General features: G+C 44.8%; 1 protein-coding gene across 5 annotated transcripts in view; it reads right to left on the bottom strand.

Moving 5' to 3' along the window:
* Positions 1-16,940, bottom strand: part of STAT1 (signal transducer and activator of transcription 1) — a 1,320,138-nt gene that overhangs the window by 94,240 nt on the left and 1,208,958 nt on the right. For all 5 annotated transcript variants that reach the window (XM_056535944.1, XM_056535945.1, XM_056535942.1 and 2 more), the window contains one exon: positions 11,686-11,871. In XM_056535944.1, the coding sequence (XP_056391919.1) occupies positions 11,686-11,871 (186 nt within the window). The remainder of the gene's footprint in view (positions 1-11,685; positions 11,872-16,940) is intronic.

The raw sequence follows: 16,940 nt of genomic DNA, 5'->3' as shown, positions 1-16,940 counted from the left end.
TTGGGTTATACCTCACTCGGCACATATTTTTAAGCAAAGAATACACACAATACTTAATATGTGTCAAGGGAAAAATACTCCTTTAAAGGGGTACTCCGCTCCTAGACATTAGGTTAACCTGTGTCTTCTGCTTGTGAGCTTAGATTTGCTTTGGACTTGATAAAGGGAGGAATCCCGAAAGCTTGTCTCTACAAAATTCTATTAGTCCAATAAAAAAAGTATTACAAGATACTACAACATTTTTGGATTTGCATCTTTAGTATGTATATAAATGCTGTGGGTTGGTGGTAGAAGGGAGGTATTTTTCCCCAGGTTCCTTTTCTATGTAAGGTAACACCAGAGCCTTTCACCTGCTAGGTGATTAATTAAGGTGAATGAGAGCGCGGATATAAAAGAGAAGCCAAGGGGGCAGATGTCTGTGGGATAGGCTTATGTGAGTAAAGGTTGCTGGACGTGTGGGGTTTTTGTAAGAAGATATCCAGCTGGTAGTGGGGGTCATCACTTATATAGTAAGTGCCAGACAGGCAATGTTTTTCTTTTGTTGCTGCACTGTTATTTTTGTTTGTCTTGTAACCTTTCTAATAAACCTGACCCAGTGTCAGTTTGCACGAACTTGCTGCTGTTTGCCTGATTTGGATAAAGACAGAAATGTGTCCCTTTAACTCAGCACACAATTGGTGGAGGATGCGGGCTTCAGTGTCACAAAAATTGGTGATGTGGTGAAAACCTTGGTGCAATTGGTTGCCGCTCAGCGAGAGGCTACCAGAGAGCAACAATGCAAAAAATGCAGCACAGCAAGGAGCAATTTACCTGCTGGTAGCCCAGCTGACTACTTTTGTAGAGGCCTCAAATAAAGACAGCCAGATGCTGTAGGAGGTGGACATTGTGTGGAAAATATGCCAAACATGCAGTCCACGCAAAGAGATATTCGTGTGAACCAATATTTGCTTTGAAAGGACAGGTATGCAAGAAGCATGGCCCAGGGCACATTGGGTGGGCTTGGTGGCCCCATTCCTCAAAGAAGAAGCACAAAAAGCTTACTTTGATCTTGAATCAAAGGCAGCCCAGGACTTTGATAAACTCAAAGCAGAGATCCTGGCTTGTTTGGATGTGACCCTAGTAGTCATCAGTGCATAAGCCACCACGTTCCCAGCTGTTTGACAACGTCCCTCTGACCAGGAAGTGGCTGCAACCAGATGTTTTATCAGTACCTAAGGTAGTCTAACGTGTTGTTATGGACCAATTGAGCTGGGAAGTGGCAGATGAGGTCCAAGACTGATGAATGTAAGGTAATGCATATGGGGAGGAACAATCTGGGATGGGATTATGTATTAAATGGGAGAACACTTGGGACGACTGATGTGGAAAAGGACTTGGGAGTCTTAGTTAACAGTAAATATAGCTGTAGTGACCAGTGTTGGGCAGCTGCTGCTAAGGCAAATAAAATCATGAGATGCAATAAGGGCATAGATGCCCACGAAAAGGAAATAATTTTACCGCTGTACAAATGACTAGTCAAGCAGAGACAACATGAGATGTTTTTGTTGCCATGAGTTGTGTATTGCTATGTACTGTCCTGTGACCACTGAACCTTTGTCTGTGTTTGCTCAAGTAGCGTGTACTGCTTCCAGCTCAGACAGTTCTAAAAAAAAAACACCTGTGTGAGCTGACAGTGGATAATAAACTGGTGATTGCTTTGTTAGACTCAGGGAATGGCCTCATGGGTTCTTCTAACAGGCGTCCAGCGTCAGGGGGCACACATGCTACTTTAGGACCTACTTGCAACACGTAAAGTCGAATAGATGGGGGTCCATCTATTGGGCCTACCCAAAAAATCACTGTGGTGCTGGGCCACAAACTGTTGGGCGGACAAGTTTGTTCGAGCTGCCATCAAATTGACAAAGTCTTCACTGCAAAAAAAAAAAAAGTCCATTTCAGTGAGGGGGGTCAATTTGGATTCCTAGGTGGCCAATAAACCCAGAAATCTGAAAACCCCAGTTCCAGATAAGGTCACCTATATAGGGGGACTGGGAAACTTGTACCAGGGACAAGGTTGCTAGTATGGGGGACAGGGTCACAAGTGTAAGGGGAAACTCTACTGGTAATGCCCTGTGGCACCGCCTTCTAGGGGGGGGGGGGGGGCTCATCATGACTGGATGATGAGGAGGGGAAGAGGAAAAAAGAGGGGACTTCCTCTTCTCCATCACTGGTAGACTCAGATGCAATAATGATGTACGCATCCTCTGCTGAAATTACCCCACTGCAGTGTTTCCCAAACAGTGAACCTCCAACTGTTGCAAAACTACAACTCCCAGCATGACTGCATACCTACCAACCCTCCTAATGAGGCATCTACAATTAAATGCAAAACTCAGTGGGAAGTTTGACAGGGTGTGTCACCATGTCAATAACTCTTGTGCCTGTGGTTTCATTTAGCCAGCAGACATAAGAGGCCAAACCCTTCCTTGTGCTTTGGCAGCTCCAGTGCACGAGTGACGTCACACCGGAGCGCAGAGGAAGAAGAAAGAGCAGAAAAGGACCCACTGAACTGCAGGAGCCGAAAGAGAAAGAGGACCAAAGACTCCAGCCGCAGGAGCTGACTGTGAAGAAAACCAGAAGTAGGTAAGTATGTCGGAGGGAGGTGGGTGGTGCTGCTGCCTAGTATGGGGGACCTCTTCCTACTACGGGGGAGATGTGCTGCCTACTGTGGGGGGCGGGGGAGGACACTGATTCCTACTATAGGGGAATCACTGCTGCCAACCATGGGAGGAACTGCTGCTTCCAACTATGGGGAAACTGCTGCTACTATGTGGTGACTGCTGCTACTATGGGGGGCTGCTGTCATTATGTGGGAAACTGCTGTATACTATGAGGTAACTTCTGCTGTCTACTTTGGAGGGCAAATTCTGCCGCTTACTATGGGGGAAACTGCTGCTGCTTCTAAGGGGGAACTGCTGCCTACTATGGGGGAACTGCTGCCTACAATGGGGGAAACTGTTGCCTTCTATGGGGGAAACTGCTGCCTACTATAGGGGAAACTGACACCTTATATGATGGAAACTGCTGCATCCTATGGAGGGAATCTGCTGCCTATTATGGGGGGAATCTACTGCCTACCTAACATGGGATACTTCTGCTGCCTACCTAATATGGGGGGCTATCTACTACCTATAAGCTATCATGGAGACTTACTACCAAGCTAATAGGGGGGCTACCTACTACCTTCATATGAGGGTTTTCATACAGGTTACAGCTATCTGGGCAATTTACCTACAGAGGCAAGTCTTTCTTGGAGGGGGGGGGGCTGTCTACATACTGGAGTGACCTAACTATGCAATGGGAGGGACCTTCCGACTATTATTACAGTTATGGGCATTATAGTTCTTGGAAAAGTCCGGAGCCCAAAATGTTTTTTTCCTGCCATGTTCTCCAGAGATGTGACATAGCCAGAAGAAATCATCATGGCGGTCTGAGCTGGATGGAAAAGAAAAAGGAAAGTGAACGACTCTGATCAGAGAAGAGTATGATGTAACTGATGTAGCCTGATGTAACAGTATGCAATCTCTTATATAGTCTGTAGTGGTAATGATGGGGGTTGTTGTCAGTCTGTAAGTATACAAATTTCTCCTAAACTTAGGTGACAGAATGACAAAATTATTGCTGTTAAAGAGGTATACTCCCATTTTGCAGGTGAAGGCGTGGTTAGGGAGTGACAGAGGGCGTGGCTAGGAGTGTGGAAATGGGTGCGGTTTAAGCGTGGCTTGTCCCTCTATGCTTTCAGCAAAAGTTGGGAGGTATGTGACTAGACAATCAAAGACTGTCCAGCCATGCTCGAAGTTGTAGTTTTGTAACTACATTTGGCACACACTGTCCTATGGGTCATATTTAATTTTTATTGGGGGAGGAGGGGAGAATCAGTGTAGGGGTGTGTGTAAATGTAGAGTTACTACGTACTACTTTTGTTAATGCTGGCAGACCAAGCATTCTGGGAGTTTCAGTTTTGCAACACCTGAAGGCACACTGTTGGGGGAAACACTGAGTTAGGGTCTGTTACCTTATCCAGTGTTTCCCCACCGGTGTGCCTTCAGCTGTTGGAAAGTACAACTCCCAGCATGCACTGACATGCCTGGTAGTTGTAGTTTTCAGAAATCACAAGGTCTCAGGACTCCCCTGGGCAATATCCCGGGAGGGCTGCTGTTAGATAACAGCAGCCATCCAAGCTCGCTTACCGCATCCATATGGCGATGTGCTCAAAGTTAAACTTCAAATCGCCATACATTTACAGCACGTGACTTTAAGGAGTTATCCTCTCAAAAAATATATACAACATATATGAACAAATAAATACAACAATAAGCTATTTGGCTGATTCATATGTTGTTGCACAAAAACTAGTGTTGTATCCAGGGGTGTGGAAATAAATAAAAAAATGACTTGCCCAAGGGACTAAAACGGAAGCACAATTTACTTGTCCTTCATGAAAATTCACTTGTTCAGGTCAATTTTCATTTTTTGAACTCTCGTTATTTCCTCCTCGCCCAATAATAACCATAACTCTTATATTTTTCCATCTACAGACCTATATCAGGGCCAATTGTACTTTGTAATGACACCTTTTATTTTTCTATAACATATGCTTCGAAACAAAAATATTGGGGAGGTGAAACTGAAATAAAAAAAAAAGATAATTTAGCAAATTTTGTGGTATGATTCTGAACCTTGGGGACGGAGCCAATTATGACCATAAGGACGGGAGCATTTTTTTCAAATCTGACCTCTATCACTTTATGCATTAATAACTCTGGGATGCTTTTACTTATAAATTTGATTCCGAGATTGTTTTTTCGTGACACATTCTACTTTATGTTAGTGGTAAATTTTCACCAATACTTGCATCATTTCTTGGGGGAAAATGAAAAAATTTCAGGAAAAATTTGAGAATTTCGCATTTTTCTTACTTTGAAACTCTCTGTTTGTAAGGAAAAGGGGCATGTCACATAAATTACATATTGATTCACATATACAATATGTTAACTTTATGTTTGCATCATAAATATGTTTTTACTTTTTGAAGACATCAGAGGGCTTCAAAGTATAGCAGCAATTTTCCACCAAAATGTCAAAAATCAGGGACCAGTTAAGTTTAGAAGTGAATTTGAGGGTCTTTATGTTGGAAATCCCCTATGATGGACCCCATTATGAAAACTGCACCCCCTAAAAGTATTTAAAATGACATTCAGAAAGTTTGTTAACCCTTTAGGTGTTTCACAGTAATAGCATCCAAATGGAGGGAAAAAATCAAAATCTCAATTTTTTACACTAACATGTTATTGTAGCCCCACTGTTTTCATTTTTACAAGGGGTAAAAGGTAAAAAGACCCCCCCAAAACTTGTAATTCATGTTAACTCATATGTGGATGCAAAGTGCTCTGTGGGTGCACTAGAGCCTGGGTTCTCAACCCGTGGTACGCGTACCCCTAGGGGTACGCCACGGGTTGAGCGGGGGTACGCGAAAGCACTGTCAAATACCGGCCATGCAAGTGAGCTGTGTGGTTGCCGGGGAGACGTGTGACCTCCCCTGACGTTGTGCGGAGTTGACGCACAGCGCAGGAGAACGTCACACGTCAGTGCGGCCCCGCCGAATGGGACGTGCTGCATCAAGTAGCAACAAACAGGGTCCCGCCGGAGGCCAGGTGAAAAGAATAAAAAAGTTAATAACTGTGTGGGCCGGAGGGGGGATGTAATGGATGGAGCACAAGGCATTAAGATGGAGGGGGAGAGGGATGGGGAGTAATATAGAATAAAGCATAAATAAATAAAGAATTACTCCCCATCCCCCCTCATCCTCCCCTCCGCCATTATCCCTCTCCCCCTCCATCTTAATGCCTTTTGCTTTATTACTCCTCATCCCACCTCTGCCATTATCCCTCTCCCCCTCCATTTCATGATTAAATGGAGGGGGAGAGGGATAATGGCAGAGGGGTGATGATGGGGGGATGTGGAGTGATAAAGCACAAGGCATTCAAATTTAATGCCTTGTGCTTTATTACTCCCCATTTCCCCTCATTCACCCCCTCTGCCATTATCCCTCTCACCCTCCATCTTAATCCCCTTGCGCCATTCCCACTACCTCTGATCCCCTTTTGCCATATCAGATAATAATGGAACAAGGGGATTAATATGGAGGGGGGTAAATGGCAAAAAGGGATTAATATGGAGGGGGGGTGTTGATTATCCCCCCCTCCATCTTAATCCCCTTGTGTTATTATTCCCCCTCCGTCTTAATCCTTTTTTGACATTTTTCCCCCCTCCAACTTAATCCCCTTTTGCCATTTTTCCCCCTCCATCTTAATCCCCTTGTGCTATTATTCCCCTGCATCTTAATCCCCTTTTGCCATTTTTCCCCCTCCATCTTAATCCCCTTGTGCCATTATTATCCGATATGGCAAAAGGGGATCAGAGGAAGGGGGAATGGCACAAGAGATTAAGATGGAGGGGGGTTGATTACCCCCCCCCCCCTCCATTTTAATCCCCCTGTGCCATTATTCCCCCCTCTCTCTGATCCCCTTTTACCATATTGGATAATAATGGCACAAGGGGATTAAGATGGAGGGAGAATAATAGCAAAAGGGGATTAAAATGCAGGGGGAATAATAGCACAAGGGGATTAAGATGGAGGAGGAATAATAACACAAGGGGATTAAGATGGAGGGGGGATAATCAACCCCCCCTATCTTAATCTCTTGTGCCATTATTCCTCCCTCGCTCTGATCCTCTTGCATCATTCCCCCTTCTTATCCCCTTTTGCCATATCGGATTATAATGGCACAAGGGGATTAAGATGGAAGGGGGTTGGGATGGCAAATGGGGATCAGAGGGAGGGGGGAATAATGGCACAAGGGGATTAAGATGGAGGGGGAAAATGGCAAAAGGGGATTAAGATGGAGGGGGGAAATGGCAAAATGGGATTAAGATGGAGGGGGGAAATTGGCAAAAGGGGATTACGATGGAGGGGGGATAGTGGCACAAGGGGATTAAGATGGAGGGGGGATAGTGGTACAAGGGGATTAAGATGGGGGGGAATAGTGGCACAAGGGGATTAAGATGGAAGGGGGGGATAATAGCAAAAGGGAATTAAAATGGGGGAATGGAGGGGGAATGCATTAGTATAAAGGTAAGAATAAGCCTTTTGTCCGTGGGTACCCCTCGCGCGAGGGGGTACCCGCGGACACACTTTCAGGATTTGGGGGTACAGTCGCCAAAAAGGTTTAGAACCACTGCACTAGAGGGCTCAGAAGGAAAGGAGCAACAATGGGATTTTGGAGAGCGAATTTTGCTGAAATGGTTTTTGGGGGGCATGTCGCATTTAGGAAGCCCCCATGATGTCAGAACAGTAAAAAAAAAAAAAAAAAAGCATACTATTTTGGAAACTACACCTCTCAAGGAAAGTAACAAGGGGTAAAGTGAGCCTTAACACCCCACAGGTGATTGATGAACTTTCATTAAAATGGGACGTAAAAAAAAAACATTTTTTTTTCAATAAAATTCTGGTGTTACCCCAAATTTTTCATTTTCCCAAGGGGTAACAGGAGAAAAAGCCCCCCCCCCCCAAATTTGTAACCCCATTTCTTCTGAGTATGGAAATACCCCATATGTGGATGTAAAGTGCTCTACGGGCGCATTACAATGCTCAGAAGAGAAGGAGCGCCATTGGGCTTTTGAAGAGAAAATTTGGTTGGAATGGAAGTCGGGGGCCATGTGAGTTTACAAAGCCCCCATGGTGCCAGTACAGTGGACCCCCCCCACATGTGATCCCATTTTGGAAACCACACCCCTCACGGAATGTAATAAGGGGTGCAGTGAGCATTTACACCCCACTGGCGTTTGACAGATCTTTGGAACAATGGGCTATGCAAATGAAAAAAAAAATGTTTTCATTTTCACGGACCACTGTTCCAAAAATCAGTCAGACACCTGTGGGGTGTAAATGCTCACTGCACCCCTTGTTACAATCCATGAGGGGTGTAGTTTCCAAAATGGGGTAACATGTGGGGGGGGGGGGTCCACTGTTCTGGCAGCACGGGGGCTTTGTAAACGCACATGGCCTTCAATTACAGCCTAATTCTCTCTCCAAAAACCCAATAGCGCTCCTTCTCTTCTGAGCCTTGTAGTTCGTCAGCATGTAAATTCCACATATTGAGGTTACAAATTTTGGGAGTCTCTTTTCCTATTACCCCTTGTGAAAATGAATAATTTGGGGTAACACCAGCATTTCAGGGGGAAAAAAACACAAATTCTTAATTCAACGAAACTTCGTCAAAGACCTGTGGGGTGTTAAGGCTCACTATACACCTTGTTACATTCCTTGAGGGGTGTAGTTTTCAAAATGGGGTCACATGTGGGTGTTTTTTTTTTCATTCGAACTGCTGTAACTATCAGCTACCCCTGTGCAAATCACCAATCTAGGCCTCAAAAGTCCTGTTGTGCATCCGCAGAGCATTTTACGTCCACTTAGGGGGTATTTCCGTACTCAGGAGAAATTGCGTTACAAATTTTGGGCGTCCTTTTCATTGTTATTGGGGGGGGGGGGTAAATGTGTAGGGGTATATGTGGTGTTCTACTCTTTATTTTGTGTTAGTGTAGTGTAGTGTTTTTAGGGTACATTTACATGACGGGGGTTCACAGTGAGTTTTCCACTGGGAGTTTGAGCTGCGGCGGAAAATTTGCCGCAGCTCAAAGTTGTAGAAGGAAACCCACTGTAAACCCCCACCCGTGTGAATGTACCCTGTACCCCAGCACCTTCAGGTGTTGCAAAATTGAAACTCCCAGAATGCACTGACAGACCGTAAATGCTGGGAGGTGTAGTTTTGCAACAACTGTAGGCACACTGTTGGGGAACCACTGAGTTTGGAAACAGACTCTAGCTCAGTGATTCCAACCCGTGTGCCTCCAGCTGTTGCAAAACTACAACTCCCAGCATGTACTGTCTGTCAGTGCATTCTGGGAGTTGAAGTTTTGCAACAGCTGGAGGCACACAGGTTGGAATCACTGAGTTAGGAAACAGACTCTAGTGTTTCCCAACCAGTGTGCCTACAGCTGTTGCAAAACTACAACTCCCAGCATGCACTGACAGCCGAAAGGCATGCTAGGAGTTGTAGTTATGCAACAACTGGGGAAGAACAGTTTTGAGACCGCTAAGTAGTGGTCTCCAAACTGTAGCCCTCCAGATGTTGCAAAACTACAACTCCAAGCATGCCCAGACTGTCTAGGCATGCTGGGAGTTATAGTTCTGCAACATCTGAAGGGCCAGCATCCCTGACTGTCTGGGCATGCTGAGAGTTGTCTTTTTGTAACATCTGGACTGTATAGTGGTCTCCAAACTGTGCCTCTTCAGATGTTGCAAATCTACAACTCCCAGCATGCCCAGACAGTCAGTGCATGCTGAAAGTTGTAGTTTTGCAACATCTGAAGGACCACAGTTTGGAGACCACTACACCTCCGCCTCACTTTCCAGCCGGACTCCTCCTGATGTCTGTGCTGCCACCCAATGGTCTCTCCTGCCACCGCTGCTCCGATGCCACCGCTCCGGTAAGCCGGTTCTCTCCCACCCTCGCCGCACTTGTTTCTCCCCCGCTCTGCCCGAACTTCGATCGGTGGGCACAGAGGGGGAAATTAACTTTAACCCTCTCACCCCCGACTGCCATTGGTCGGTCAGCCTGACCGACCAATGGAAAGGGATAGGAGGAGGTGGCGCCCTGCCACCTTGCTCCTATCCTTTAGCATGGTCAGAGCTGTCTGTGACAGCTCCAATCACTGTTATTTTCCGGGCGATCGGGTCACCAGTGACCCCATTGGCCCGGAATCACCGCAAATTCAGACCGGCGATTTGCGGAGACATGGGGGTGGTCTCAGGACCCCCTAGGCATTGCCACAGGATGCCTGCTGATAGATATCAGCAGTCATGCCAGTCCGGTCCCGCCCGGCGAGTGCCAGGGACCGAAATTCCCACCGGCGTAAAGCTACGCTTTCCGTCCTTAAGTACCAGGATGCGAGGTTGTACCTGTACACCCTCCGTCCCCAACAGGTTAATTGCCATTTTCTGACCCATGTAATTTTTTGCACCATAATCTGTTGTTTTTATCGGTATAAGTTTGGTACTGATCTGACTTTTTACTTGCTTTTTACTTGCAATTCTGGGGTTTGGTATTTTTTTTTACATTTACGTCATTAACCATACGGGATATATAATGTTAGATTTTAATAGTTCGGACAATTACGCACGCGGCGATACCAAATGTGTTTATTTTTATTATATTAACATGTTTTTTTTATATAGGGAAAGGGGATGATTTGAACTTTTAATATGGAATGGATTTATGTGTGTCTTATTAAACTTTTTTTTGACATTTAAAGGGTAGCTCCCACCATCACTTTTTTTTTTTTTTCTGTCCCTGCCTATTACCCATCTATCCCTAACCCCCTCCCTGCCTTAAATTTTTTTTTTACATATTAAAAAATGCCTTTTTGTCTGCCTGGTACTGTGCTCACTACCAGGCAGACTTCCCCAGCAGGCACCACGTCACTGATGCCTGCTGGGGCCAACACTTCCGCCCGTAGTTCACCTATACAGGGCGCCTCCAGCTGTTTCCCCACTGCAACTCCCAGCTTGCCCTGACATCTATTGGCTGTCAGGGCATGCTGGGAGTTGTAGTGGGGAAACAACTGGAGGCATATTGTATAGGTGAATGGCCGCACATCCCGCTCCCGCAGCGCAGCCCCCCTGGCCCCGCTGAACCCACTACCCCCCCCCCCTCCCCTCCCCCCGGAAAAGCACAAAAACACATTGAAAACAGACACAACATAGATATTTTTACCTGTCGCCGGGAGCCGGGGGCCTGCCAGGGAGCCTGAACGCATCCTCTTCTTTCAAAGCGCTCGCTCCCGCCTGTCTGATTGACAGGCGGGAGCGAGCACCGCAGTGAATGAATTCCGACTCGTTGCCAGGCTTCAACGAGTCGAAATTCATTAGTGACGTCACTGCCTAATGCATTCGGCCACTAGGAGGGCGACCCCTAGTGGCCGAATTTAAAAGTGATTTTAAACTGTTTTAAAATCACTTTTTTTTTATTAAAGTGTATTAGAGATATGTTGTAGTACTTAAGTACTACAACATATCAATTTTTTGATTTCCTGACAGTGCCCATTTAAGGGAATTTAAGGAGGAATCATTAGATTTCACATACAGATCAAAGCAGCTCTATTGAAATCTATTGATCTTTATGCCCTCCAGCCACCTCTACAGTGGATCGTCCCGTCAATCTACCCCCCCCCCCAATTGCACTGCTGGGGATGGCGACAATCCACCCCACTAGCTATCTACATGTTCCTTTAGACGCTGCTGTCAGCTTTGACAGCGTTGATCTAAAGGGTTAATAGCCGCGCGTGGTGCTTGCCGCATCAGACTACATGTCCCAGGCTTCGGGCGATAGGATTTCCACATCCCTGTGTATCAGTAAAAAGAGTAAAGGGGTGATTTACTAAATTACATCCAAAGGTGAATTGAACAGCAAAGTTTGCTGGGGCATCGTACTTTTGTATAATGTCTACCAATCATCCTATACACATAAATGTTTAGCTTGGCTGAGTGTTCATGACTATTATAAAATACCAGCCAGATAAACCTACCTTCTTTAGGCCTTGAATAATACTTCCCAAATGCCACATCTTTTGGTGTATCTGGATACAAAAACTTTAGTGGGTTCTCTGGAATATTTTCTGCTGCCATTACTTTATAGTTGCGAATTATGTCAGGAAAACTCACAGCAGAAAGCTCTTTCTTTGTGTATGGCTCCACAGAATGAAAAACAGGATCTAAAAGAAACGGTTTATTTCATTAGCATGTATTTCAAATAAATATATATGTTACAGTTAAAACTATAAAACTAATTTTTAGGTAAAACAGGTTTTCCCTAGTGAAAACTAGTTTTGACTAAATGCCTTTGTGAAAACTAGAATTGACTGCTTTTCCCCAGTGAAAATTAGTTTTGACTGAATGTCTTTGTGAAAACTAGAATTGACATTTTTTCCTAGTTAAAACCAGGTTTTATTGAACGCCTTTGTTGAAACACCAGTTTTTCATTAATGCCTTCTTACAAACAAGAATATTTACTGAACACCTTCGTACAAACTAGAATACTTAATGAACTCCTTTGTTTAAACTAGAATTTACTATTAATCAAAAACCGAATGGCAATTGAAACTGGTTTAAAGTAGAGAAAACTAGTTTTAACAGAATAACTCAGTTCAAACTGTTTCCACAGAGGTCAAAGTTCATCTAGCTTACACGTGGCGCTTGAAATCAAAGGTTATCTAGCTCACATGAGGTGCTTGAGAGTGATTCTTATTGGTTGTGCAATGTTGCCTGACTCGTGGTTTGATGCAGTGGAGAAGTAAAGCCGGCACATACCAAAATAAGCGTGGAGAGGCTCACGGAAATGTACTGAAGGATGTACTGATCAAACAAGCCTGTGACGGTGGTGCTCAGCCAGGCAGAACATCTGTTCTGGCTAAAGAAAGTGTGCAAGGTGCACGAAACAACTTGTGAGGGCGGAAACTTTTCTAGATGGGTGGTGACCATATAGGCCATTTTGAAGTCGGCCATTTTGAATCCAACTTTTGTTTTTTCAATAGGAAGAGGATCATGTGACACATCAAACTTATTGGGAATTTCACAAGAAAAACAATGATGTGCTTGGTTTTAACGTAACTTTATTCTTTCATGAGTTATTTACAAGTTTCTGACCACTTATAAAATGTGTTCAATGTGCTGCCCATTGTGTTGGATTGTCAATGCAACCCTCTTCTCCCACTCTTCACACACTGATAGCAACACCGCAGGAGAAATGCTAGCACAGGCTTCCAGTATCCGTAGTTTCAGGTGCTGCACATCTCGTATCTTCACAGCATAGACAATTGCCTTCAGATGACCCCAAAGATAAAAGTCTAAGGGGGTCAGATCAGGAGACCTTGGGGATCATTCAACTGTCCCACGACGACCAATCCACTTTCCAGGAAACTGTTCATCTAGGAATGGTCGGACCTGACACCCATAATGTGGTGGTGCACCATCTTGCTGGAAAAACTCAGGGAACGTGCCAGCTTCAGTGCATAAAGAGGGAACACATCATCATTTAGCAATTTTGCATATCCAGTGGCCTTGAGGATTCCATTGATGAAGAATGGCCCCACTATCTTTGTATCCCATATAGCACACCATACCATCAATTTTTGTGTTCCAACAGTCTTGGAGGGATCTATCCAATGTGGGTTAGTGTCAGACCAATAGCGGTGGTTTTGTTTGTTAACTTCACCATTCACATAAAAGTTTGCCTCAACACTGAACAAAATCTTCTGCGTAAACTGAGGGTCCTGTTCCAATTTTTGTTTTGCCCGTTCTGCAGCACCTGAAACTACGGATACTGGAAGCCTGTGCTAGCATTTCTTCTGCGGTGTTGCTATAGTGTGTGAAGTGTGGGAGAAGAGGGTTGCATTGACAATCCAACACAATGGGTAGCACATTGAACACATTTTATAAGTGGTCAGAAACTTGTAAATAACTCATGAAAGAATAAAGTTACATTAAAACCAAGCACATCATTGTTTTTCTTGTGAAATTCCCAATAAGTTTGATTTGTCACATGACCCTCTTCCTATTGGAAAAACTAAAGTTGGATTCAAAATGGCCGACTTCAAAATGGCCACCACGGTCACCACCCATTTTGAAAATTTTCCCCCCTTACATATACTAATGTGCCACAAACAGGAAGTTAATATCACCAACCATTCCCCTTTTATTAAGGTGTATCCATATAAATGGCCCACCCTGTAGTATTACTGCCAGATGAGTACTAATGTGAAAAAGGTTGTGTATCCCATACAACCTGCGAACAATGTATAAAGTGGGGGTACACTTTCCTCAAGTCTGGGCTTCATTATCACCATATATAAAATATATGTGAAAAATGTTGTAGATCCAGTGAAATAATTTAAAACATTTATTATTACAATGATAGTGCTTGTGGTGTCCTTTGTAGGGCCCTTACATCGGACTCACCACGATAAGCAAGGTAGTGAATGTATAAAATATTCATACAGTTAAATTAAATTAAATAGACAAATAATATTAAGGGTAAAAAAGTGCTGGTATCCCAGTGTGGCAAATAGTCTTAAAGTTGTATGCACGGAGATCGTGCCTTGTATAGTTGATTACAAATAGTCTGAGTAGCGATGTCTCTGTATAGCTCATATCTGGTCAGGATACTGCATGCGGTAGCGTATTGGTAAGGGGTTCAAATAAATGTGCTCTGTGGAGCTGGGGGTTCCTTGTGTGTATCCCACTCTACCCTGGCAGCACAGGGATAGAGATTGGTGAGTGGGATATAGATAGTCTCTTAATTGTAATCCTTTGGGTGCATGAGGCTGCGTTCTGCAGCGCTGGAGGCCCCTCAAATGTGGACCACTCTACCCCGGCGGCACAGGGAAAGTTTTGAGTGGATTTGGGGATTTGGCACACTGTGCCTCTTACCAGTAATGTCCTGGAGTCTGGTTGGTGGAAAAAGGTTTTCGCCAGGGAGACGTCCACTGGCAGGCGGGATGCGTACAACCCCGGAAGTGTGCTCCGGTAAATTTCTAGCTGTGGTAACCTAGGGTTGTAGGGTATATGGGGTGTAGCTGTACGGTAACTAAAGGGTGCTTGTTTAACCCTTATCACTCATGACGCCAGGGTGGGGGCTCCTCTGTATATGCTTGTCCTATCACCCAAGAACGATAGGGAGGTATAATAAATGATTGTCCATAACTGGAGGTTTACAGAAAACTGTCGGAACTTTTACTGCAGCTTTTATGCAACATTAAACAGGAACAGTCTTTGTACAAGAGTCTATTAAGATCCTGACAGTTGGTTGGGACCTCGTGAATTCTGAGCTTAGAAAAGGAATAAGTGCTGTTCCGCTGGATTTAGGGGATTAAGTTTAGGTCCAGCAGTCACACTAGCTTTAGCGGGGATTGATATCATAACTCACGATTAGATTCAGGCTGAGGCAGGCAGGCTTCAGGCCTAAGCTTGTCTTTGTAAGTAACACGGAACTCTTCTCTCTCTGATTGTCCGGCACCCAAGAGATATGCTGCTTGCTTTGCAGCTCAGGAGCAAGAGAGCCATGATTGGCTGGCAGCTCCCTTATATGGGCAGGGGCAGGCCTTAAGCTCACTGGTCCATACCATCTGTCATTCACTTTACAAGGAATTATGGTCTAACCATGTGACCACACACATGACCTAGGAAGGTCCTTCAACATACCTTACTAGAATTAACATTAGTCATGTGACCTAAGGTCCTGCGACTTTATATAGATAATTAAATATACAATATTTATACATGTAGACATCATAGAATTGAATAAGGAAGAGGCGACTAAGGGCTATCCCACTATGAGGATGCTACTGGAACGAAGTAGGTCTGACTTTGGGACCACCACACAAGGTAAGGTATACCATACGGTACCGGGACACCACAAACCCCCTTACTTAAGATAAGTCAGCCTCGACGTCTGTCCCCTAAGGCAGAGGGACGAAGTGCAACAATTGTTTTTTACAGTCCTGGGCATAGTCTTTCAAATGTCCATTATTCAGGCTGTATGAACGTATCAAAAGAGTCTTTGCATATGATAAGAGTCCTTGCAAGCTCTGAAGAATTTTTGTTATTTACTATATACTAGTTTAGTTTTTCTAAACAAACTTTATATACACTTTGATGTACAGAGATGAGAACTGATAAACTCATGAACAGGATTATGCTGTTCACAAATTTTGTAACAGGATGAAATTATAAGGCATTAGATACATCCTAACACTTTTACTTACTTTTTCATTATTTTATTTTATTTTGACTGACTAGAAACATTATATAACATTTTATACATCTCACTTGACATTGTTATTACCACATGTGCTCCCTGTCTAGTACACTGAAGTTATATTGGCTTGCCTGTGGCTATCTACCAATAACTAGCTACTAGGGTCCATTGGCTACACGCACTTATCCCTAGAACTCAACAGATAGACCTTATCTAGGTTACCTTTATGAATATGTGTATATACTTAGGCTTACAGGAGCACCTTCTGGCCAGGAAGAACAGCCTGAACATGTAAAGAGAACAAAGTTAGTGTACACAACAGTGGCAGAAATTGAATAATGATATAGGCTACAATCCCTTAAAGTTTTGGTTCTTTGGTTACTTAGAATGTGAGATATTTTTGTTTTGTGTACTAAGTTATTGTAACGCCGAGCGCTCCGGGTCCCGCTGCATCCCCGGAGGGCTCGCGGCGTTACTCTGCTTGCAGCACTCCGGTCGGCGCTGCTGACCGAGAGCGCTGCTACCCTGTCACCGGAGGGGATGCGATCCGTGGGACGGGACGTGCCCGTTCACAGATCGCATCCCATGTCCCTTCTCACCCGCTCCGTCCTTCCTCTGTCCCTGCCCGGCGCGCGTGGCCCCGCTCTCTAGGGCGCGCGCGCGCCGGCTCTCTGAAATTTAAAGGGCCAGTGCACCACTAATTGGTGCCTGGCCCAATCTAGTCTAATCACTGTTTCCCCTATAAAACATCACTTCCCCTTCCTGTCATTGCCGGATCTTGTTGCCTAGTGCCTAGTGAAAGCGTTCCAGTGTGTCCTTGCCTGTGTTTCCAGAATCTCTGCGGTTGCCCCTGACTACGAACCTTGCCGCCTGCCCTGACCTTTCTGCTACGTCTGACCTTGCCTTGCCTTGTCCTTTTGTACCGCGCCATCTCAGCCGCCAGAGAGGTTGAGTCGCTACTGGGAGGAACGACCTGGGGGTTACCTGCCGCAGCAAGTCCATCCCACTTTGCGGCGGGCTCTGGTGAAT

This window comes from Hyla sarda, chromosome 8 (assembly GCF_029499605.1).
Source record: "Hyla sarda isolate aHylSar1 chromosome 8, aHylSar1.hap1, whole genome shotgun sequence".
NCBI lineage: Eukaryota > Metazoa > Chordata > Amphibia > Anura > Hylidae > Hyla > Hyla sarda.
This window is presented reverse-complemented; position numbering and strand designations above follow the sequence as displayed.